The sequence below is a fragment of the Stenella coeruleoalba genome (genome assembly GCF_951394435.1).
Source record: "Stenella coeruleoalba genome assembly, chromosome: 7".
NCBI lineage: Eukaryota > Metazoa > Chordata > Mammalia > Artiodactyla > Delphinidae > Stenella > Stenella coeruleoalba.
Window position 1 is genome coordinate 14,846,428 of NC_137153.1, and position 23,641 is coordinate 14,870,068.

Here is a 23,641-nt window from a genome sequence, read left to right on the forward strand (position 1 = left end):
ATTTGTTATTTACTTACTATATTATTTATGTATTATATTCCAGGTTTGAAGAAACTGCAGAGTTACTGAAATGTCCAAATCACTAATTATAGAATTTTCTGCATGAACCCCTCTAGGACTTTGGCTCCTGTACATAGAGTTCTCTATACAGTTTTAATATACTGTAATATTTTTATTAGAATTTGAATTCCATTTGGTATATTAGCTTTTTCATTCAATGTTGAATAAATACTTAAATATTTTTGTGCTGTGCTTATACCGCTTTACAGTTTTACTATTCTTAGGAAAACTTAGGTGCCAGTACATTTCTTTTACAGCGTGAAGTCATTCCAGCACTGTATTTTTGTGTTGACATTTGTTGGCAGCGTGCTAAGTAATTTTTTCAAGTACAGGCTTGAGGACCATGGTTTACATCCTGTTGGAAACACTCCACCTGGGACTTGCATATTGTCTCCAGGAGGCTCTCATACATACCATCTTGCCGTCTGTACTGACGAATATCTTGCAATGAAAAAGTTAAATATGCTCATTGAGATTGAAATACAACAAAAATACAGCTATTTCACGCTCAGTCAAAAGGCAGCAACACGCTTTCAGTTAACGTTGAGGAAGTTAGGTTCTCCTTTTGTATTTGAAAGCAAGTTGGACAATGGTGAAAATGTGCCGGGTATTTTAGTGCTCTACTCTGTAACACATTTTAAGAGCAGCAGCTCAGACCCAGATGGTGGCCATTCCTATATTACAAGATACACAGTGAGAGTTTTTTTGTTTCTTGTTTTTTTAAATGATGGGAAGTTATATATCTTTCTAGAGAGAGAAAAAGTCTTAGAGGAAGTTAAATTAAAAGAAAAATGAAATTCATTTTAAAATACTAGATAAATTCTCTTATTTATTCCTATGCTTATATAAATGTAATTTGATATTTGTCACCTATGGAACATTAACAGTAAGTTAAAATTCTAAGTAGAGATAACTTTTAAGAAGGCATTTTTAATATTCTACTGCAGGTACATGTGTAGTCATCATACTTTAAAATTATCAACTTTTGAAGTTAGCATACAACTTTGACTTTAGTAGTTTCAGTAAATATTTCTAGAATTAATGAATCCAATTAGCTTAGTTTTTTCAATTGTAAAAAATTATGAATCGAGATTATAAAAGAAACTACTTTGTCAATTAAACTTCTAAAAATTCAGCATCAGCATGGAATTGTAGCACCACCTTGTGGTTTACATGCCAGTATTTTACCTTTTATTAAGATATGTGATTTCCTGTAAAACATAGGATCATATTTTCCCTTTTGAAAAACTCAGTTCCGATTTTAAAAAGAAGTGTTTTTGAAATTTTCTTTTTTGTGCAAGAGAGAAGAAAAAATCGTCTTCTTTTCTCACGGTCTCTTTTTCCCCTCCCTCTCCTTTTTCCTTTATGTTAGTGTACATATATACCAATTAGATGATTTTAAACATTTTAAATTTCCTGATATACATTAAGTGTGCCAAGTATAAATTTCTATTGAAAATACAGTAAAAGATGTCTTATATTATGTAGTGGAAATTTGGAATCCAAATTTTTTTTATACTTTTATCTAACAACTTAAACAGGAACTAATGAAATCAACACATAACGCCACCAGACATTTATACTTACAAAGAATCTCACTGTACTACTTTGACAACGTAATCTTTGGGGAAAAATAAAGCAAATTTGACTTCACTGAAGTTATTGAAGAGAGAACAATTATTTGTTATTCTAATTCTCTTAGAAATAGTAGAAAAGAAATTTCCCTCTTAGGTAATTAGTAGTTGGTAACCACAGACCAGCCCCTTTTGATTAACTTGAAGGTCTTGAGAAGGTAAGGGAGGGGGGTCCTGGAGAGATTTGGAGCTACATAATTACACCCGTAGTTAACTGGAATTTTCGCTAACTCCATCCCCTTAATTCTCCCGTAAGTGGGATGAAAGGTAATGTATTATACTGACCACAAAGGCATCAGCAGCCGGTGTGGCCCTGTTTGTACTGTGCGCTGTGAATACGGCTGCACAGAGGTCAAATAGAAACACTAAGAATGCATAAGGTGAAGTAAGAAGAAGTAAAGTCAACCGTATGAAAATTCTAGGCAAAGCCAAGGACTATTAAGTTGGAAAAAGTAGTTCTATATTTGTTTGTTTTACTTTAACGCTTAGTAATGTAATGTTTTAACGTGTAATACATTCCCTAAAAAATGGAACTTCAAGCCTTTGGAGCTGCATTTCATGCTACTCATTCCTCACAGCTTTACATCATCGACAGGCACTTGGAGAAGCATTAAAGAGAAAAAGAACCTTGTCAATTTTACAAGCTACAGCACTTTTCAAGCTCCTATAACATTATAGATTTAATTTTTACTTTTTAATAATCCCAAGGTTCCCCTAGTGAAAACGTCAGGTTGTTTATACTACTCATTCAAAGAGTGAAGAAAGCGGTAGTGACACTGAGAACGTGCAGATTTATTGGGGTGGGAGGGGATTTTTTAAAATCCATACTCATTTTATCACGGTTTTTATTTATTTCTAATACATGTAGGAATGGGTACTGTATAGAATGTATGTCTTATTTTTCTCTGAAGTCCACTAAATCACTAATAGAAATTATTCGATTAAAAACATTTTTAATGCAAAGTATTCAACTCAGCATTTTGAAATTAAGAACCAGAGCACTTACTCAATAAGTATCCCGAATGTATGTTATTTGAATTATACGTTATAGATGGGTGTTAAGAAAAAGGAGAGAATCATAATTTTAGTTACCCAGGAAGGTTGAAAGGTGGGTATTAGAATGATAGGAAGGCTGAATATTTTGGAACACTAACTGGCGCCTAGTAAGTCCTAATTTGTAGATATAATCCTTCGGTTCACTTAAATTGCTGTGTACTTGGAGTGTAATCGACTTATTAAATCATGGGGCAGAGCTCTTCAGTTCGTTTGGTGTTGAAATCCTCAAAGACGTGTCTTGATTGTCTCTGTGGACTGGCCTCTCTTAAATCGTGCTTTTGCACACTTTCTTTTGCTGAGAGTGACTTCCCCTTCCATCTGGAAAATTTCTGCTTATCCTCTAAGACACTGTACCTTCCTTGGAAAGACTTTTCACAATTACAGAAGCCAAATTATATTCTCTCTTTGCTGCTTTATAGTACCTTGTTTATATTTCTTATTTTTACACCAATTACATAGCTCTTACTTGTTTATATGAAGTTAATATCCATTACTTCTGTTTTTGAGGGTTTTGGTTTTCAATCTTTCTTCCAATGTTTATTTCCCTTAGTGCCTAGCATTTGTTCAAAGTAAGTGGTAGTTAATATTTATCTGGTGACCAAATTAATATCAAATTATAATGAAATTATAAATTATAATCAAGGTTTCCTGATAAGTAAGATTTTATCAGGTTGAAGCTGTGGTCTGGTCAGTCCTGCTACATCCTTTCTATGGAAGGAATGTGTTGACAGAGGAAAGATACAATCAGTATACGTTCTAGACAAGGGTTATCATACCTTATATGTTTGCTGATGAATACATTTACAATGACGCTTCAAGTGTTTACTAGGTGCCAGTTAGTGTTCCAGGCACTGGCCATAAGCAGAGTACAGGTATAAGCATGATACCTGTTCTCCTCAACTAACAGCTGAGCAGGAGAGACAGATAAGCAGTAACAGTGTCTAGTAAGTTCTAAAAGGGAACTGTCATGCATCTGAGGAATCTGGGGTAGAGGAAACGGCGTTAACCTGAGTCCTGAAGGATGAGTGATGGGGGCGGGTAGCCAGGGAAGAAGGGGTAAAGCAGAAGGCCTAGCATGAAAAAAAATCAAAGGCCGGAGAGGAAGGCCACTGGGACGAAGTCCACTAGGGCCGACATGCGGAGTGTGTGTGGGAGGCGGCGGTACAGTGGCTGAAGATCAGTTTACCCAGGCCCCAGCAGAATATCAACCAGAGTTGGGTTTTTGAAGGATTTGATTTAATGCTTCGGTATGGAGAATGAATGAGAGGTGGCAGGCCTAGAGGGAGAGCAACCATTTAGGAGACTACTGCAGTAATCTAAGAAACGTGGGAAGCGGGACTCCGATTATGATGGCAGAAGAGATGGAGGGACATAGTGGGGTTTGGGAGAATGTATTTTTTCCCTTGAAGGCTGTCTTACATAAGAAGCTCAATAAGTCCAATTTAAGGACTGTCCGATTTGGTATCTGCATTGGGGGATGGGGGATGATACCACGCTAATGTTTAGTTTAATACTTTGCCCAGTTAGTCCTGGATCTACAATCTTATTAGAAATACAAAATCTTCAGCCTCTCTCCTGACCTACTGAGTCAAATTCTGCATTGCACTGAGAACCCAAAGTAATTTGTAGCGACCTTTCATTTGAGGAACTCTAACTTACATTTACAAAGCTCTTGCTTCATTATCATAATCAATATTTGGTCTGAGCCTTAAATTCAGATTCTTTTGAGTTGCTTTCATCTAAACACGACGTTTTGTAGTCCGTGTTCAATATCTTGGACATTTTCCCGTTTGAATGGATGGCTTTAGGCTTTTGAATGCATTCATTGAAATGATTTTTTAAAACTCAGTTGAATTACATATAACTATAACATATAACTATATATAACTATGAGTTAAAACATCCTTTCCCTAAAATTAGGTGTAAACTTTATACAAATTAATGTTTGGTGTCTCATCAGCTGTGGTCCCTCACTAAGCATGTGTGGGACATACCAGTATCTTCTGTCTGAAATACCTGCATGTATGCTGAGAAATTCCTAGTTTTTTACCTTAATTATGTTGCTCAAAGTGTAATGGGCAATCTCCTTCTGCATACATAGAAACTTTTCAGTATTATGTCACAGAGTCACCTTTTTGAAATCATGGAAAGTGATTATTAGCGATCTATATTTTGCACGTAAATTTATATTCAGTGATATATGGTCTTACGAATTTTTTTTTTTTTTCCGGCCGCGCCGCGTGTCTCGCTGGATCTTAGTTCCCCAACCCGTGATCGAGGCTGGGCCCCTGGCAGTGATGAGAGTGCCGAGTGCTAACCGCTGGAACGCCAGGGAAGTCCCTTACAAATGCTTAAAAAAAGAAAAAATGTATTAAGTGCAGCCCAATTTGAGAAGTGTTAAAATGAGAGAGGAACAAGGTGCAGATTTAGATTTAAGACACATATTTAGGAAGCAGTCTCAATAGATGGATCGGGCCTGAGGAGAGGAGAGGAGAGGAAGGTGCAAGCCACTAGGAATTCACCAACTTTACCGTGTCCTCTTACTAGTCTAGGATCTCATTTGTGTTTTCAAATTCTGTCAAGTGGTAGTCTGTTGATGTTCAAACTAGAAAACTAAACACCACAGCTGAAGACTTTAATGAGTGTTTAAAAGTTGAAAGCTTCTCGGTATTCCATTATTCTTTTCTCAGATTTGCAACTTTCTGGAATCACTGTGTCCTCCTCTACTTTCCCTCTTCACATACTGTGCTGGCCTTTCCACTTGAAATGCTCCTTACCCACCTCTCTGTCTCCTGCCCTCTGCACCAGGTCTAGCTTACTTCTTCTCATCCCACAGCTTTCAGATCAAACATAACTTCCTTCCGGTCACATCCCCTAATTCCCCAGCATATTTTAGACTCCCTATGACATACTGTTAAAGCACCCAGTAATTCCCCTGCATTTCAATTTGTACATTATTAAAGCCCTTATTTGCAGTTACTTCATGGGGTCTCTCCTCCCTGCTATGTTTCACGTGAGAAGGGATGTGAGTTTTGTTTACTGATGTGTCCTCCATCCCCAGCACAACACCTGCTACATAGGACATTCTGAATTCATTTTGTGGTTTGTTAGATGAACACTTTAAGACCCCCCCTAACCGCTCCGCCCCCCGTATTTATATAATATGAAATTGGAGGCAACTTTTACTGATTTCTAAATCCGACATCCTAAATTAATTTCATTAATATCAACTCTTTATTTAGATGTTATATCACATTGCTCTATCTGATAATATATTTAAATGTGGAAAAAATATGTAGCATTAATTTCTAAGTTGGTAACTTATAACATAATTTCCCATACTTTAAGCAATAATAATTTTGAGCCTTAATACAGGGAGTTTCTCCTAATAAAGGTGAGCAATTTTTAGGAACTACCACGTTTTTAAAAGTTTGCATAAAACTACCTAGGTCTCATTTAAAGCACTAAAAGCCAGCGAATTTTTACAGAAAATGAGATTTTTTGCTTGTAGCAATACAGCAGACAAGGTATTAAAAAATTTTAAGAACTCCTGCAACAAATCATCAAATATTCTGGAGGAGATACACTAAATACTTATCATAAGAAATTAAAAAGAAATTCCTAAGGACCCAAAGAAGAGGAAGCAGAATTCCAAGTATTAAGCTTGCAGCTGCCCTGAGGTAGTTTGCTGACAGTAGGAACCTAGGCCTTGAGGGTTTTTTCCTCCTGTTTTTCCCTCAGCCTTACTGTGGGATAATTTACATACAATAAATTCGCCAGTTTACATGCATAATTCAGTGAGTTTTTACAAATACATACGTTCATGTGAAGACCTCCTGAATCAAGATGTAGAACGTTCCCCTCTGCAGCCAGTCCCCCCCCTCCATCCCTGGCCCCTTAACAACCACTGATTTACATGCTGTCATTTTAAGGTTGCCATTTCTAAAATTTCATGTAAATGTAATCTCTACAGTATCTTCCTTTTGAGATTCACCCACGTTGTATTAGTTCATCCCTTTATATTGCTGAGCCATATTTCATTATGTGGAAATACCACAATTTCTTTATGACTCATCAGTTGATGGACATTGGGTTATTTCTGGTTTGGGAATGTTATGAAGAAAGCTGCCGTGGACATTAGGATGCAAGTCTATCTGAACATACACTTTTGCTTCTCTTGGGTAAATAGTAAATACCTAGCAATGGAATGGCTGGGTCATGTGACAGGTTATGTTTAACTCTACGAGGAGCTGCTGCTACACTATTTTCCAAAGTGGCTGTGCCCTGTTAATTTTCCCAGCAGTCATCTGAGAGTTCCACTTGCTCTGCATGCTCGCCCACACTTGGTTTTGTCAGTCTCTGAATGGGTGTGTGGGGTGAAAGGTGGAAAGTTAAGGCGTAACATTATGTTCTGCCTTGACACCTGGTAAGATTGGGAGGGTCTCACACGGCCCCACCACAAGCTCCCCTCCCCATTCTGCTGCCGCGGAAAAGGTTCTCTAGCCAAACGAACCTCCTTATCGGGGGGCAGGCACAGTTCCTGCTCGTCCCTGAGTGGCTGCTTTTAGTTGCATGCCAGCCACAGAGTTATTCAAAGAAACCAATCACATCTTCCTGCAGCAACCAGGGGTCACCTCACCCTCATGATGCTACAAAGCATGCTTCTTACAGCCCCCAGCTGGCCGCTGTGCCCAAGTGCAACTCCCACATGGCCCTGCTTGGCCTGTAGCATTGTCCTCCCACAGGTGGTGAGTACATGTAACTTATAAACTGTTCAGGGATCTCACCTGTCCTGTGTTCAGCCATCCCCGTCACCCTACGGTGGGACTCTGCGCCTCACCAGTGAACAGTGAATAGGAGGTGACAGTGTATAATGGTATCTCATGGTGGTGTAAGTTTACATTTCTGTAGCATGTTGAGCATCATGTCCTTATTTGCTATCTGTGTATCTGCTTTGGTGAAGGTTTGTTCAGTGCTCTTCCCTATTTTGTGATCTGGGTTGTTTGTCTTCCTATTGAGTTGAAAGAGTCCCTTGTTGAATACATGTGTTGCAAAGATTTTCTCCCACTCTCTGACTTCCCATTCATTTCCCTCACTGTGTACTTTTAAAGAGCAGAAGTTTTAATAACATCCAGTTGATCAACTTATTAGTTGTTGAAAGAGGGGTGTTGAAATTTCCAGCTATGATTGTAGTTGGAAGCCACAAAAAATTCTGATTTTTTTTTGAGTTCCGTCATGTATTTTGAATCTGTTATTAGATGCATAAACATTTTGGACTATTATTTCCTCATGATAAATTGACTCCTTTAACATTATGAAATGGCCCTCTTTATCTCAAATAATTTCTCTCTTCTGAAGTCTACTTTGTCTGACGTTAATATAGCCACCCCAGCTTTCTTTCAGGAAGTATTATTATGGTATTACTCCCAATCTTTTTATTTTTAATATATCTGTGTCTGTATTTGAAGTGGGTTTCCTGAAGATAATATATACTTCAGCCTTGCTCTTTCATCCGATCTGAAAATCTCTGGAGTGTTTAGATCATTTACATTTAATTTGATTATGGACGTGGTTGGGTTTAAATCTACCATCTTATTTGTTTTCCTTTTTCCTGTTTGGCCTTAGTTCTTTTTTTAACCTCTTTTTATGCATTATTTTGCATTAATTGAGTATTTTTTGTATTTCTATTTTATCTCTTTTCTTGGCTTATTAAGTACAATATATCTTATATTTATAACGCAGGTGGTTGCTACAGGTTTGCAGTATACATCTTTAACCTACCACGGGCTACCTTCAAGTAATATTATACCACTTCAAGTATAGTATAAGAGCATCGTAACATTATATTTCCATTCCCCCTGAAGCCTTTTTTGTTAAGCATTTTACTTCTACGTATGTTATAGCGCCACAAAACATTGTCATTATTTTTGCTTTAAACATTCCTTTATTTTTTTAAAGAGGTTTCCTATAAGATACTTGAAATTATTCTAAAACTATAGTAATATAACAGTAATTACAATTGTCAAGCAGTTGCAATAGTGCAGGGCAGACAAATAGGCTATTGGAGCAGAGTAGAGAGCCTCCTACTGGACTCTGCATAGAATAAGGAGTATGACAAATACTGCATTGCTGACTAGTGGGAAAAGGATGGATTAGTCAGTAAATAGTTCTAGGAATACCTGGCTGTCAACGGGGCGGCGGGGGCGGTGGATTAACTTAGAGCCTTATTTTACACCACTCGATCATTTACAGGTAGGTTAAAGACACAAATATGGAAATAGAAATGGAAGTGAGGTCTGTGAGCCACAGCGCCGGCATCACCCATGAGCTAAGTCTGCATTAAAAATACGCATACGAACACTGGGGGAACACTGGCAAAGGAGATGATCTTTGGGAAAATAGTTGTCAACTCAAAATGCACAAGCCGTGAAAGAAAACATAAATTTGGTATACTGTACTTGGATTACTGGCTAGAAAGATGGTGGCTTCCTGAAGGGTTGGCTGTTCACGCAGAAGGTAGCCCTCCCTGCGAATACGTCCGCTGGAAGGTGCTTGGAGAGCAGCCCCAGCATCCTGCATCTCCTGCAAAGATGGCTTAACTTAAACTGGCTTAAGCAGGAAAGGGCATTTACTGGCTCATCGGTGTGATGGGTAAAGGGAACCGTAGACATGGCAGAGCCCAGAAATCTCACCAAGAAGGAGGAGGAAACAGCTGTGGCCGTGCAGCCATTCCAGTCCAGAAGGGGATGAGAATCAGACATTGGGGCTCAGGCCAGCGTGGGCAGCCCCGGTGTGTGTGAAGCAGATGCAGCTGGGGCTCGTGACTGCCTCACCGCCTCCCCTCCACCCCCGACCATCCCACAGGACGTCTGCCCACAAAGCCCAGGTATTTATGCTGAGGAACAACTGTCTAGACCTGTCTGAGGAAATGTTGTCAATATTAGAGGGGTTTAACGGCTCCAAAGCCAACACCCTTTGTGTGTCTCAGAAGATGATTTCGATGTTCATGCGGACAAAACACAGGATGAGTTCAAAGAGGCATGAGTTAGTGCTGGTGGTTCTGGCCTGACTGTCAAGCCAGACCTCCATCCCCAGGGAGCTGTTCAGCTGCTTTATACCAACTAGAGATGCACCTGCAACCTGGAAAGCCTCTTCCACCTCACCCGGCGAGAGATCAAACTGGCAGTCATGGAGAATGGCCATTTCACATCTATATTGTCTACTTTGTCCTTAGCCACACCGCCCACTCTGTGAGCCCTGATCGTCCCCAACAGAGCACGTTAAGTAAATGGTTCCAGTGCTTATATTTCTTCTTTGATGTCGCTTAAAATGTCCACAGTGGAGCCAATGAGATTGCAAAGGTGAGCTGGCTACCTGGATGCCAAGGGTGCAAGGTCAGCTCTGGGGTAGCACTGGCTGAAACCCTCAATTTGCACATCTGGGAGCCAAACAACTGGAGTGGCCGTGCTGGAGAAGGAGAGCAAGTCGTCCGAGACCAAGGCCACCATCCAAGCACCCTGCCACTCCAGAATACTTCCCCATCCTTTCCTCCTGATAGCAGTGGTGGAGGGGGCCACCACCAGGGTTCTTGGGGGCAAGTAGCTCAACCTCTAAGCTTGGTTTCTCCCCCTGTGCAGGGAAGTTTGGCCCAGGGCGCTGGTCCTCAAACTTGGCACCACGGAACTTTCGGAGGTTCCAGAACTTACTGGAGGGCTTCGGTAGGAAGCATGGAAGTTCTAAGAGGAACCCCAGGTGCTCTGAGCACTCACCCCCCATGACTCCCAGCCTCACTCTCCATTTGTAAGTTTTATTTTTATATGATTTATTCCCATGTGATTTCATCACTGAAATAAGCCATGGGGACCAGAATTCCGTTTTATGAAGATTACCCTGGTGGTGTTTTAGAGGGGAAGTAGAAGAGGACAAAGCTGGAGGGAGGGGTACTGGTTAGGGAACCCCATAGGGTCCAGGAGAGAAACGAGGCTCAAGGTAAAGAAAGAGCATCGGAGATGAAGGGGGAACAAAACAGGAAAAAGAGGGGATGTTTCTGTCAGATAGATGATAGTCACCAGAGGACGTTGACAGTAGTCCCATGGAGTCACTTTAAAGAGCCCTATCTTCAAATGGTTCCAACAGGATTAATAACCTCCAACCTAGAATTTCAGATAAATAAATACATTGACTTGTTGGATGGACTTGTTTATACGCGGTTTATATGAATTTAGTATAATGTCGAGCTCCAACAATGAGTAGCGGGGGCTACTCTTGGTTGTGGTGCGTGGGCTTCTCATTGCGGTGGCTTCTCCTGTTGTGGAGCACGAGCTGTAAGTGCGCGGGCTTCAGTAGTTGTGGCATGAGGGCTCAGTAGTTGTGGCACACAGGCTCTAGAGCTCAGGCTCAGTAGTTGTGGACTTAGTTGCTCTGCACCATGTGGGATCTTCCCGGACCAGGGCTCAAACCCATGTCCCCTGCGTTGGCAGGCGGATTCTTAACCACTGCGCCACCAGGGGAGCCCCAAACTTATTTCTTTACTTCCTTCCTCATGGCAAAGAAGAACTATTCGATACACATTCTTTAACTGTAATATTTTGACACATGTAAAAGATACTATTATACAACTCAAGCTAATTAAATTCTACACAGAAGGTATCAATTGTTCTTAACTTTCCAGGTCCAAACCATCATTTAAGAACAACAAAAAAATTAAAGTGACTTTTAAGATCTGAAGTTATATAGAAAAATTTACAGCGAACCATTAGCATTTAAGGTTAGGATGTAAAGAGTAATGGCAACTATACTTTCCCATTTTATTAGCAAAGTGAATCAGGATGAGTAGGAAAATACACAGGAAATCACTTTGCTCAAACACAAAAAAATTACATTTTAACAAGAGCTGGTCATAAGAATTTTCAGAAAAGTCGCTACCTCTTCCCCTCTTAGTACAGTTTTAGTTGATTTTTAAGTTGTAAAAGCTAAAGTTAAAGGAGACATGTGTTTTTAAATTGTTTTTGGTGTATCTTCAAAGTTATAAAAGTTATAAAGTAGTCAGTGTTAAAATATATTTGGTAGTTTAACAATAACATTTTGCTTCCAGGATAATGTTCTCACACTTTATAGCTTTAAGAATGTACTTTACTCATGGGAACTAAGGCGGTTATGAGAAACTGAAGGGAAAAAGTTCAAAAGGTAGTCCATGACTTTTTTTTTTTAGGTTCTGAAAAAGGATAAGACTGTTTGGATTATGTTGCTCTCTGATTTAGTAAAAAAAAAAAATGCTAATGAATATATGTTAACCTTGAGGTTATCAACATTCTTGCTCCAGATAGATTTATGGTAAAAATAGACTACTGAACTGTCTTGTTAAATTTTAAAAGATGAGTTTGGAGGAGTTACAAATAACATCCTTTACCCTGAGGTCAAAAAGAATATGTAAACTCAAATTTTTTAGATAAGGATACTTATTATAGTTTCAACTTTCATACTTCCTATTAAAATGACTGTGTAAGAATATACAATCTTTTATGGTTTTATTCTGAATATATACCACTCTCCCTTTTTAACAAATTCAAAGTAACACATGTTCATTTTGAAATTTTTTAAAAGTACAAAGTAGAAAAAACCCCACAAAATTAGTGCAAGATCACTAGAGAAATATTCAAACGTTGCCAAAGTAGCCCATCCCTACTTTCCTCCCATCACTGATGAAGTACAGAGAGGTAAAGTGTTATGTACCCAGAATAGTGAAAGGGACAAACATGGGCTGAGGAGGTAGGAATTAAGACGTAGCTCAACAGTGAAAACTAGGAAAAGAGCTGGGCAGGGCAAATAGGACAGTTTTCTGTAGGGTTGGTAGCCTAAGGGCGCAGTGTTCACGTAAGCTGGGGCAACAAGGAGAAGACAATTGAGTTCCTGTATCTAAGATCCCTGCTCCTGGGTTGATTATATGTTCTAAGCTGCACCATCTCACTGGTTTCAGTGGAGCAGGAGAAAGCAGTGGCAAAGGAAAGAAGGGAAAATTATGGGGGTAGCATCTGCTCATTGTGTGAGCCTGCAGCATCGGCAACACGCTTCATTCTATTAATTGCATCAACCGCATCTTGTAAGCACATTTCCAGAGACCACATGTAATGGGCCTTGGGTTCCATTCAGCCCTCCTTTTTTTTTTTTTTTGTGCGATACGCGGGCCTCTCACCGCTGTGGCCTCTCCCGCCGCGGAGCACAGGCTCCGGACGCGCAGGCTCAGCGGCCATGGCCCATGGGCCTAGCCGCTGCGCGGCATGTGGGATCCTCCCGGACCGGGGCACGAACCCGTGTCCCCTGCATGGGCAGGCGGACCCTCAACCACGGCGCCACCAGGGAAGCCCCCAGCCCCTTTTTTGACTCCTCAAATAGTTAACGTATAATTTGTTTTTCACATCATTTTCATCAAATAAAATTCACTTTCATTTTTATGACCATTTTTAAAACAGCAAATATCTCCCCAAGCAGTCTTGGGTTTCAAAGTGGCAGTGATTTTATGTGCTGACGCATTTGAACTGCCAAGGATCTCCCGCGATGTATGCGTTAATGACGACCACTTGGAGTTCTTGTTCAGATGTTTGCTCAAAGCGTAGAGCTACCGTCAGAGAGTGCCTCAGCCTAAAGAAACAATTCTTCCAGTTATGCAGATCCATAAATTCCAACTCAAGCAATGTATTTTGCGGGTAATAAACACAAGTGTGTTCCTAATTGGAGAGAAATAATGCTTAGGCTTGGACCTGTTGCCTTCCTGGAACTGACGTCTAGCACACATGGAGACATTCCTCTCTAAAGAACACAGTCGCTAATAGAAACAAGCAGTCCACCAGGATGTCGAGCCAACACTTCCTGCAGAGGGCAGAGTTCTCTGGAATTTACTGAAAGTGGACACAGAGGACATTTATATTTATAGAAACACTTTAGATAAGACAAGACTTTTAAAAGCCAGAAATCACTTTTAGGGAGATTTCAGAAAAATGTTGTAATCTTTTTTTAGTATTAATAGGCATAAAAAGGATTGTTATATTGATATTGACAGAAATTAGGTGATTAATTGAAGATTTTAACTTGAAAGGATGAATTGCCCCAACATTGGTTTAGAATTTTTCATTATATACAGTTCAATCTTGTGGTCTGTCAAATGCCCAATAGCCATTTATCTAGTACACGTACCTTTACAGCTGGATTTCCAAATATGATTATTAAATTCATATGATAGAGTGTCCTGAAAGTAAATATGTCAGCAGGCTTTGCTTTATTTTATGCATTTATTCTGGATGTAACATAACTTGATGTTACGTAACACAGATGATGCTCTAAGACATTTTGCCAGAGCTATTCAAGTACAGCATTGTTTGAGACTGTGGAAGGTGATTTAGAAACACCTGGATTGAGTATTTCTATCCATGCTTTAAATCCTAAAAGGCTTGCAGTTTTATAGTCCTTTCAGGGAAAGACAGGAACTACGTTAACACTTGTTAGCATAACAGTTAATATACTTCTGAGAAAGATTTTGTAAAAATTTTGAAAATTATGCCAAAAAATTAAAGGGAAGATTAAAAAGGATTAGTGTTTGATCAGCCTCTGTAGATTTAGGAATATTTTTTAGAATATATATTTTTAGAAATATTTACAGCTTTTATACTTGGGGGCTTGGGAACATGAAGGCAACACGCGTTGGAACAAAATCCTAAATCTTACATTCAGATGAGCATCATCATTTGTGGTAATATTCATGTAATGGAGCTCAGCGTCCCAGCTAATGTCAAAGCAACAGTCGATGAGATTATTGTATTCAAGTTGCTCTGTGTGGTCCACTTGGAACCTCTGTCTCTTTGATAGTATTTGGACGCTCTCCTCTCTCCCTCCCTTACACCTAATCGGTCCAGTGGGACGCCACACAAGACAAAAAGCTCACGTAATTTGATAGAACAGGAGTTGATAGATTAGTAGGGAGAAGAACCATCACGTTTCTTCCTCTCTGAACCAGCAACATATTTGTATTAACAGCCGTGGTCTGGACAAGCGCCTCCACCTTTCTTGTCAAGAAGGGTAATTTTCAGCCAGTGTAGTAGGAGGGCTACACTGTAGCTCATGATGTAAATATTTTTTCAAAGTGGGAAGTTTCATAGGCTATGAAATAACATATTAGCCACATGAAGTGTCAGACTTTTGAAAAAGTCCCCTCTCCCACAAGCTAAAGATTATGATAATAACAGTAACTCTAATCATGGCTAACCTATCTGAGTACTCACTCTGACCGGCCAGAGTGGATTATATATATTATTTCATTAAATCTCCCAAGAATAGATAACCAACAAGGACTTACTGTATAGCACGGGGAACTCTACTCACTACTCTGTAATGACCTGTATGGGAATAGAATCTGACGCACTTTGCTGTACAGCAGAAACTAACACAACATTGTAAATCAACTAAACTCCAATAAAAAAAATTCATTAATAAAAATAAATAAATCTCCCAATAGTCCTATTAGGTAGGTAACTTGTGTTATCCCATTTCACTGCTGAGCTATCTTATCTGTTGTGATTAACAAACTCCCTCCAAAATTATCGGCTGAAACTGTCAACCCTGAATGTGATTCTGTGGATAGTGATTTAGGCAGGGCTTCGCTGGCTGATTCTTGGTCTTGACCTGGTCTAGGTGATCTGGCAGAGCTGTGAACTTGTGATCACAAGTCACTTTGAGGCTTCCTAGTCTAGAAGGGCCTTAGCTGAGACAACAGGGCTCTTCTCTAGCCTAGAAACCCAGGCTTGTTCATGGGATGCCCTCCAGATTCTAAAAGCTGCGGAGTGGAAACTCCAAGACCTCCCGGGGCCCAGGCTTGGAACTAGCTCAGCCTCATTTCTAGTGCATTCTGTTGGTCAACGCAGGTCACAAAGCCTGCCAGGTTTCAAAGTTTGGGGGGAAAGACTCCACGTCTTGGAAGGAGCTTCACTGTGACTAGTTTTGCATTCTACTGCTGTTTCTGAGTCTGAGAGATGTGTCGCGACTTGCCAAAGATCACACAAGTTAGTAAGTGACTTTCATACACTGCAGGGGGGCTCTGTACGCCACCTTGGGAAACAGTTTGGCATTTTCTGAGTTGTTTGTCTTCTTGTTATTAAATTGTAAGAGTTCTTTCTATATTCTGGATACAAGTTTTTCGTCTGACATATGTGTCATGTATATTTTCTCCCAGTTTTTGGCTTTCCTTTATTTTCTTAATAGCGTTTTTTTTTTTTTTAAGAGCAAACGTTTTTCATTTTAATGAAGTCTAATTTACCAATTATTTTCTTTCATGTGTTGTGCCTTTGGTGTTCTGCTTAAGAATGTGTGAATGAGAAGTGTAGCCCTAGAAGTCTAAGGGTATAGCTTGAAGCGGTCCAAGTGTTTTATTTAAAAACGAATTTCGGGGAGTTCCCTGGTGGCACAGTGGTTAAGAACGCGCCTGCCAATGCAGGGGACACGGGTTCGAGCCCTGGTCCGGGAAAATCCCACATGCCACGGAGCGACTAAGCCTGTGCGCCACAACTACTGAAGCCCGCGCGCCTAGAGCCCATGCTCCGCAACAAGAGAAGCCACCGCAATGAGAAGCCCACACCCCACAGTGAAGAGTAGCCCCTGCCCGCCGCAACTAGAGAAAAGCCCGCGCTCAGCAACAAAGACCCAAAGCAGCCACAAATTAAATAAACGAATTTTGCATTCTACTTAATAAAGTAATCTTACTTGCCTTCACATAAAAATAATGCCTCACGTAAGAGACAGCTTATCTAATGCTCCAGGATAGAAACCCACATTTATTCCATGGCACAGAACTGCACATCTTCAGAACATAAGCACTCTAGGTGCCTCAGCAACTAACAACATTATCATTCATAACAAGTTCTAGTACAAATAAAAGCGATAAGGCTACAAATAAAAGGAGAAATTGCCATATATATATATATATTTGTATACACACACACACATATAATAAACTCTGCGTTAACCTTTTCCCATCATTGACTGTATTATTAGCTTTCCATGTAGATTCAACTATTTAACTGCTTTTATATGTCTAAGCTACTAAAAATCCTTCCTGAATGAATAGCAGATGAACAACTGAATGTAAATGAAAACAGATGCTTCAAAGAAAAGGATCCAGAATTGTCATCAACTCTTCACAGTCACTCCATGTTTTCTCTAACAAGCACATATGCCCACAGCACATTGCCAAACTCTATTGACGTCTTCCAAAATTTCTGTACGAAATTATGATTATGATCTCATAGAGTTCAGGACTTTTGGCTAAAGAGCCTGCCTCCCCAGGATGTTTTTTTCAAAGAAGTTGGTACCCCCAGGAGTGCTGGGGGAGGGAAGCACACACAGGTATTGGAGGATGTCCCTAACCTAAAGCCTGCTGTATGATCTCAGAATCTCCAAAGTTTGACTTCTTTCAAATCTGAGAATCTGGAGTCACGCCAGATCTAGAGACACAAGGCAAGCAGAAAAGGAAACCCACTGACCCTGTATTTAGTATCCACATTCTTGTGCCTTTAAAGTATGTATTTTCAAATGTAACCTATTGAAATATCAATAGTCCTCTGAATATAGTTACTAGCACAATAAATGCATTCATGCTGTATAAGAAACGATGGGTTCTTACACACCATAAAACACAAAATAACGTAAAAAAAATAGTTGCTGCTCTAGAGGTATTTGCTTTAGACTTAAAGTCTGTTTAAATGTGTGTATAAAATATGTTTAAGAAGTGATAATAGGACGAAGTGAGAGAGTGGCATGGACTTATATATACTACCAAATGTAAAATAGATAGCTAGTGGGAAGCAGCTGCATAGCACAGGGACATCAGCTTGTTGCTTTGTGAACACCTAGAAGGGTGGGATAGGGAGGGTAGGGGGGAGTTGCAAGAGGGAGGGGATATGGGGATATATGTATATTTATAACTGATTCACTTTGTTATAAAGCAGAAACAAGCACACCATTGTAAAGCAATTATACTCCAATAAAGATGTTAAAAAAGAAAAAAAAGGAAGTGATAATAGATTAGGCGGTCAATTACTGAATGTGGCAGCTAGGACTAAGGAACATTACCGAGTTTTTATCCTCATTGGACAAATCCTAGAAGACAGAAAATTCACTTTATACCTCATTTCTGCGCACACATCAGATTTAACTGTGAAAAAAATCTCATGGGTCTATAGCCCTGATTCCATCTATCTCTTTTGTCTGACTCCTTTTCTGACAAAAACTGTTGATTTTCAAAGGTGCCTTGGGACAGGAAAGATGTGTTCAGACACGTGTGCACACGCAGATGGTGGGGTAAGGGGGTTGTTGGTGGTGAAGGAAGCGTGGGCTTGTGAGAAGCATCCGTCATATTTTTCTTTTTTGCATAGAAGCAGATACATGTGTTAAAATATATGCCTATGATAACAACTGCTAAAATTATGGTTCGTTTTGATAGAAAGACGTCCTGCTCAAAATCTAATCTCAGGCAACTATTCAGCAAGCAGGATCGGAATAACTATCTTATCTGTACTTTTTATGTGCATAGTTTCTGACAGGTTGTGCTAGGTATAGTAAGCCTTTACTAGCGCTGTACAGAATGTATCACAACTTGTGACTTGAATAAGAACAAGTTATTCAAACTTGCTTTGCTCTGTTATTCAAAGTATTTGAAACTTCAGAGTGCTCATTCCTTCCTTTGCAATGATTCCTGGCTTCATCTTATTTATGCCATTGGCCCTAGAATCAAGCAGCTCACCAGATTTGCAATAAAGTTATTCAAGTTTATGTATTATGTAAGAATATATTATCATTGCATAAAATCTTAAAGCACCAGATTTCTTGGAAAAATGCCCATGAATTTAAAAGCAGTAGTTTTAAAATTATGTATATTTGGAAATATCCTTAATTCTGAAAGAATGCACCGCATAAACTGCTAGATTTTTTTTTAAGTATTAAAATTTACTTTGCTTTTTCTCAATTTAAAATATAATAAATAGTTCTACCTCCCAAAGACAATGTCTTTTAATACAAGTTCCCTTCTAAGCTTTTTTTTGGATACGCTTTTACATAATTGGGACCATACTCTCTATAGTTTCTATCCTACATTTTTTTTAAACATCCTTATTGGAGTATAATTGCTTTACAATGGTGTGTTATTTTCTGCTTTATAACAAAGTGAATCAGTTATACATATACATATGTCCCCATATCTCTTCCCTCTTGTGTCTCCCTCCCACCCTCCCTATCCCACCCCTCTAGGTGGTCACAAAGCACTGAGCTGATCTCCCTGTGCTATGTGGCTGCTTCCCACTAGCTATCTATTTTACACTTGCTAGTGTATATATGTCCATGCCACTCTCTCAGTTCATCCCAGCTTACCCTTCCCCCTCCGCATGTCCTCAAGTCCATTCTCTAGTAGGTCTGCGTCTTTATTCCCGTCTTGCCCCTAGGTTCTTCATGACCATTTCTTTTTTCTTTTCTTTTCTTTTTTTTTTAGATTCCGTATATATGTGTTAGCATACGGTATTTGTTTTTCTCTTTCTGACTTACTTCACTCTGTATGACAGACTCTAGGTCCATCCACCTCACTACAAATAACTCAATTTCGTTTCTTTTGATGGCTGAGTTATCTATCCTACATTTTAAACTTAAACATAAGCTTTTCTTATACTATGACCAAAACTTCACGTGTAGACATCTAACCAGTGACTGTGCCATAATTACATCAGTTGCACTCACAATAGTGCACGTTTAAGTTTGCTATTATAAAAATGCTCTTGTGGTCACCTCATTACATGAAACTTTCACAAATTTCAGATTATTTCTTTTTCGAGTGTCAGTCAGGGCTCACCCAGAGAAGCAGAAGCAGTAGGAGATGTATGCTAAGAGACAGAGTGCAAGGAGCTGGCTCACCTCGTGGAGGCCTGCGAGGCAAGCGTGGAATCTCAGGGCAGGACGTTCGGAAGAGCCGGCCGGCACCCTCTGGGCTGGCCTGAAACTGCCGTCCGTCCACAAGCAGAATTGCTTCTTCTGAGAAGCCTCAGCCACATTTCAGGACTTTTAGCTGATGGAGTAAGGCCTACTCAGGATATCTAGGATAATCTCTTTTACTCACAGTCGACTGAGTTTTTGCTTTAATCACATCTAAAAAAAAATACCTTCATAGCAGATAAGTGTTCATGAATAACTGGGACTTTAGCTGAGTGAAGTTGACCTACCAAAAGACCATCAGGGTTAAATTTTCAGAAGTAGAATTACTGAGTCAAAGGGAATGGAATTTTTTTAAAAAAATCTGATACAAATATTTAAATCCCTTTTCTAAAGGGTGGTCACAATTTTCTATACTTTGCCACTCTATCCCTGCATTTTCTTGGGGTAGGTACCAGACTGCCTACCCTACGATACTCTGAATCAATAACACAATCGAGAGGGCCCCTAAGATAAAAAAAGCACTCGGGTCTCAGGATGAACACAAGGTTTCCTGGCTGTAAGTATCTAGGAGCTAAAGATCTGCTTTCCCAGGACAGTTATTCTGCCCTGAGCCCTGTATGAGCCTCACTGAGCAGCTGCCAGACCTATTTATAGGTGGGAATATAGATTCCGATTTATTATTTACTCTTTATAGGGAATGTGTTAGGCATTTTGAGGGGAGATAGAAGTGTTTACCCTGTCCTCAAAAAGTCTAAAGTCAAGGCTAAGTTTTAAATAAATATTTGATGTTATTATATCCATGTTAAACTTCATTTTCATAGATTTCTCTGGGAAATGGGGCTAATCACGTCTTTAAACTCTACATAACTATAAATAAAAGGCAGACCTTTCTGAAGCCTCTTGCTGTTTCAGTAGATCTATGTAAAGGTCCATATTATTTTATCTTTAGAAAACTTATCATTAGGCGGAGGTTAGTAGACTGATTAATTGGGTGGATTTGGGGAAGAGGTTTTTTAGTTGAATTCTTACTTTTATCATGTACTATTTTTTTAAAACCTGGACAAATAACTTAATCTCCCAAAGGCTCAGTTTTCTCACTTGTAAAATGGAGATAATATTCCCTCGTGTGGTTGTATGAGGTTTAAATGTGCCAATGCATGTAAAATGTTTGGCATATGTGCTGGCACACGATGTGCATGTGTGCTTGCGTGTGTTTGACTGATCTCCCCTCTGTATCTTCTACTTTCTTTCGGTCCTCCACCCACCACACCAACATTTCAAGCAATTTAGAGCAGGACAGAAAAGTGCAACTGGCTTGAAAATCGTTCTTTTATTTCTTCAAAGGCTCAAACCTTCCGAGAATTTAGGTTTCGAAGGAAGCAGGAAGTGAGGTCGGGGCAGGGGCGGGGGGAGAGGTTGTAATTTGAAGACAGAGATAGATTGCCTTGAAAAAACATAAAGGAACACATGCTCCTCCAGAGGACACAGAAGGTCCCCAAGCAGAGGGAGAGGAGGAGGGGGCTGTGAATCCTGAGAGCAGAGGGGTCTGCATGCTTCGGGGCAGAGCCTGAAAAGCTGGGAAGACCCCCCAAGAGGAGGGGCCTCACAGAACCTCGGGCAGGGGGGCCTGGACAGGATCACAGTGGACTCCTAAGGATGAGGAAGAATAGTAAAGATCGGCCAGAGCTAAAGGAGGCACACCGACAGGCTCAGGGGATCACTCTCGTCATTGGGAGGATGGTCGCAGATGGCCAGAGCCTGTAATATCATTTCACGTGACCCCAGAACCAGAGCAGGACTCTGGGTGGGGCAGGGAAAGACTCTCAGAAGGACCGGTAAGTTTCACAATAGCCCAGTGGGGCTTGGAAACTGAAATTAAGTTGATTTATTAAAAAAAATAATGAAAATAAATAGAGCAGGTGCAACTCAGCTGGTAACATGAGATTCACATCCAATACTTACTCAAAAAGTGTCATCAGTGACAATTATTTAGCTCTTACTGATATGGAAGAAAGAGGAAAACGGAACATCCTCTGGCTGACATCTCTTAATACTTCCTGCCTACTTGTGGGCCTTGCTTGACCAGTTGTAGCCAATCTCAAGAATTTTGGACCTTTCCTTTCCATTGGCATCTGCCTGCAAACAGGCTAAAAATTCCTCTTATCCTTAAACAACCACCACCAATTTCTCTCGATCCAAACATTCCACCAAGTTCGTGTAACCTCCCTTCTCTTCACGATCACGTTTCTCAGGAGTGCAGCCACACTTGGTGTGCCCACGTTCTGAACTTCCAGGCTCCCCTCAACTGATTACAGTTGGGCTTCTTCTCTCCCCGTTGAGGGAAACTACTTTCACGAGGAAGATAATGAATGATCTCCGGCTGCCAAATCTAAGATTTGTTCTGTATTCCATTTAATCTTTTTTTTTTATCCTATTTAATCTTTGAGCAGTGTCAGACACTGTGTGCCTTCCTAAATGTCAAAAAGATTTGTTTTTTTCAAAAGACTTTATATATTTTTTAGAGCAGCTTAAGGCTTACAACAAAATTGAGAGGGAAGTACAGAGATTCCCATGTACCCCCCGCCCCACACATGCACGGTCTCCCCTGTTATCAACATCCTTCACCATATGGTACATTTTACCAAGGATGACCCTACATAGACATGTCGTAATCACCCAAAGTCCGTAGTTGACCTTAGGATCCACTCTGTGGGTTGTACATTCTATGGTTTGCATAAATGTCTAGTGAAATGTATCCATCATTATAATATCAGATAGGGTATTTTCACTGCCCTAAAAAGGATTTGTTTTTTAATCCAGCATTGTACAGGATGTTTTTTAAATTATCTATAAAGCAATATTGCTTGGGGACTTCCCTGGCGGTCCAGTGGTTGGGACTTCGCCTTCCAGTGCAGGGGGTGCAGGTTTGATCCCTGGTCGGGCAGCTAAGATCCCACGTGCCTCACAGCCAAAAAACCAAAACGCAAAACGGAAGCCATATTGTAACAAATTCAATAAAGACTTTAAAAATGGTCCACATCAAAAAATATCTTGAAAAAAAAAAGCAATATTGCTGGAAATAGAAGTCACAGTATCCCTCCTTCTTGAGACCTGCTCCAGTGTTTTATATTCTATGCTTCTGTTAATGCCTCTATTATGCTCCTGTTCTCCTGGGCTAAGACTGACTTTGTCCTTCCTCATTTCTTTCTTTATGGCGACTCTCCAATCCAAGAGGATGTCCAATCCTATTGCTTCTACCTAAGACATATTTCTTTGCCATTCTTCTTTATTTCAGTTTCTACCAGGATAGGAAGCTCTCGGGAGTTCCCTGGTGATCTAGTGGTTAGGATCCGACACAATCACTGCCATGGCCAGGTTCAGTCCCTGGTCAGGGAACTGAGATTTTTGTTCATCTCTCAATTAGAATATTTAGTAATCCCGTATTGATTTTCCCATTACCAGACTTTCATACTTGGGCAATACGCCACACAGTAAACCAAAGCCAATGATACACGTCTCTCCATTCATAGTGCTCTATGGTCTGTCATTGTGGTTGCTCCATCGCCCTCAGGATGCAGTCAGAACACCTGATCTCAGTGTTACATGGCAGGGTGGTCCCTGGCTCTGCAGAATTAGCAAAGTCTTGCCTCACCTCTAATCCAAACGCCCCATCTAACCCCCCATCTCCCACCGACCTACCGAAAGCAAAACTCTTAGTTCCCCTGCCCTGTGACGGATCAAGCTCTCCTCTAGGTGATTCAGATCCAAGTGAAAGCTGCAGAAGCACTGCCTGGGCAGGCTGGGAGAAGGGCCTTTTGCTCTGGCTCCTCGCAGACTTGGCAGCCTCTCTTGCGTTTGTATCTGCCATGCACTGTATACTCTTCTGTCATTGACTGTCTCATCCTGTAAATGCCAGCCTGCAGCACTGCTCT

At 40.2% G+C, this 23,641-nt stretch overlaps 1 protein-coding gene across 6 annotated transcripts in view; it reads left to right on the top strand.

Moving 5' to 3' along the window:
* The window catches only part of CEP44 (centrosomal protein 44), a 59,383-nt gene that overhangs the window by 19,644 nt on the left and 16,098 nt on the right, over nucleotides 1–23,641 (top strand). For 3 of the 6 annotated variants that reach the window (XM_079927349.1, XM_079927351.1, XM_079927350.1), the window contains one exon: nucleotides 44–3,766. The exons of 1 other annotated variant lie outside the window; for it this stretch is intronic. In XM_079927349.1, the coding sequence (XP_079783475.1) occupies nucleotides 44–86 (43 nt within the window). In that variant the 3' untranslated portion in view covers nucleotides 87–3,766. Of the gene's footprint in view, nucleotides 1–43; nucleotides 3,767–9,002; nucleotides 9,018–23,641 lie in introns of those variants that run through there. 2 more of the 6 variants (XM_079927353.1, XM_079927354.1) reach the window with 2 other exon arrangements.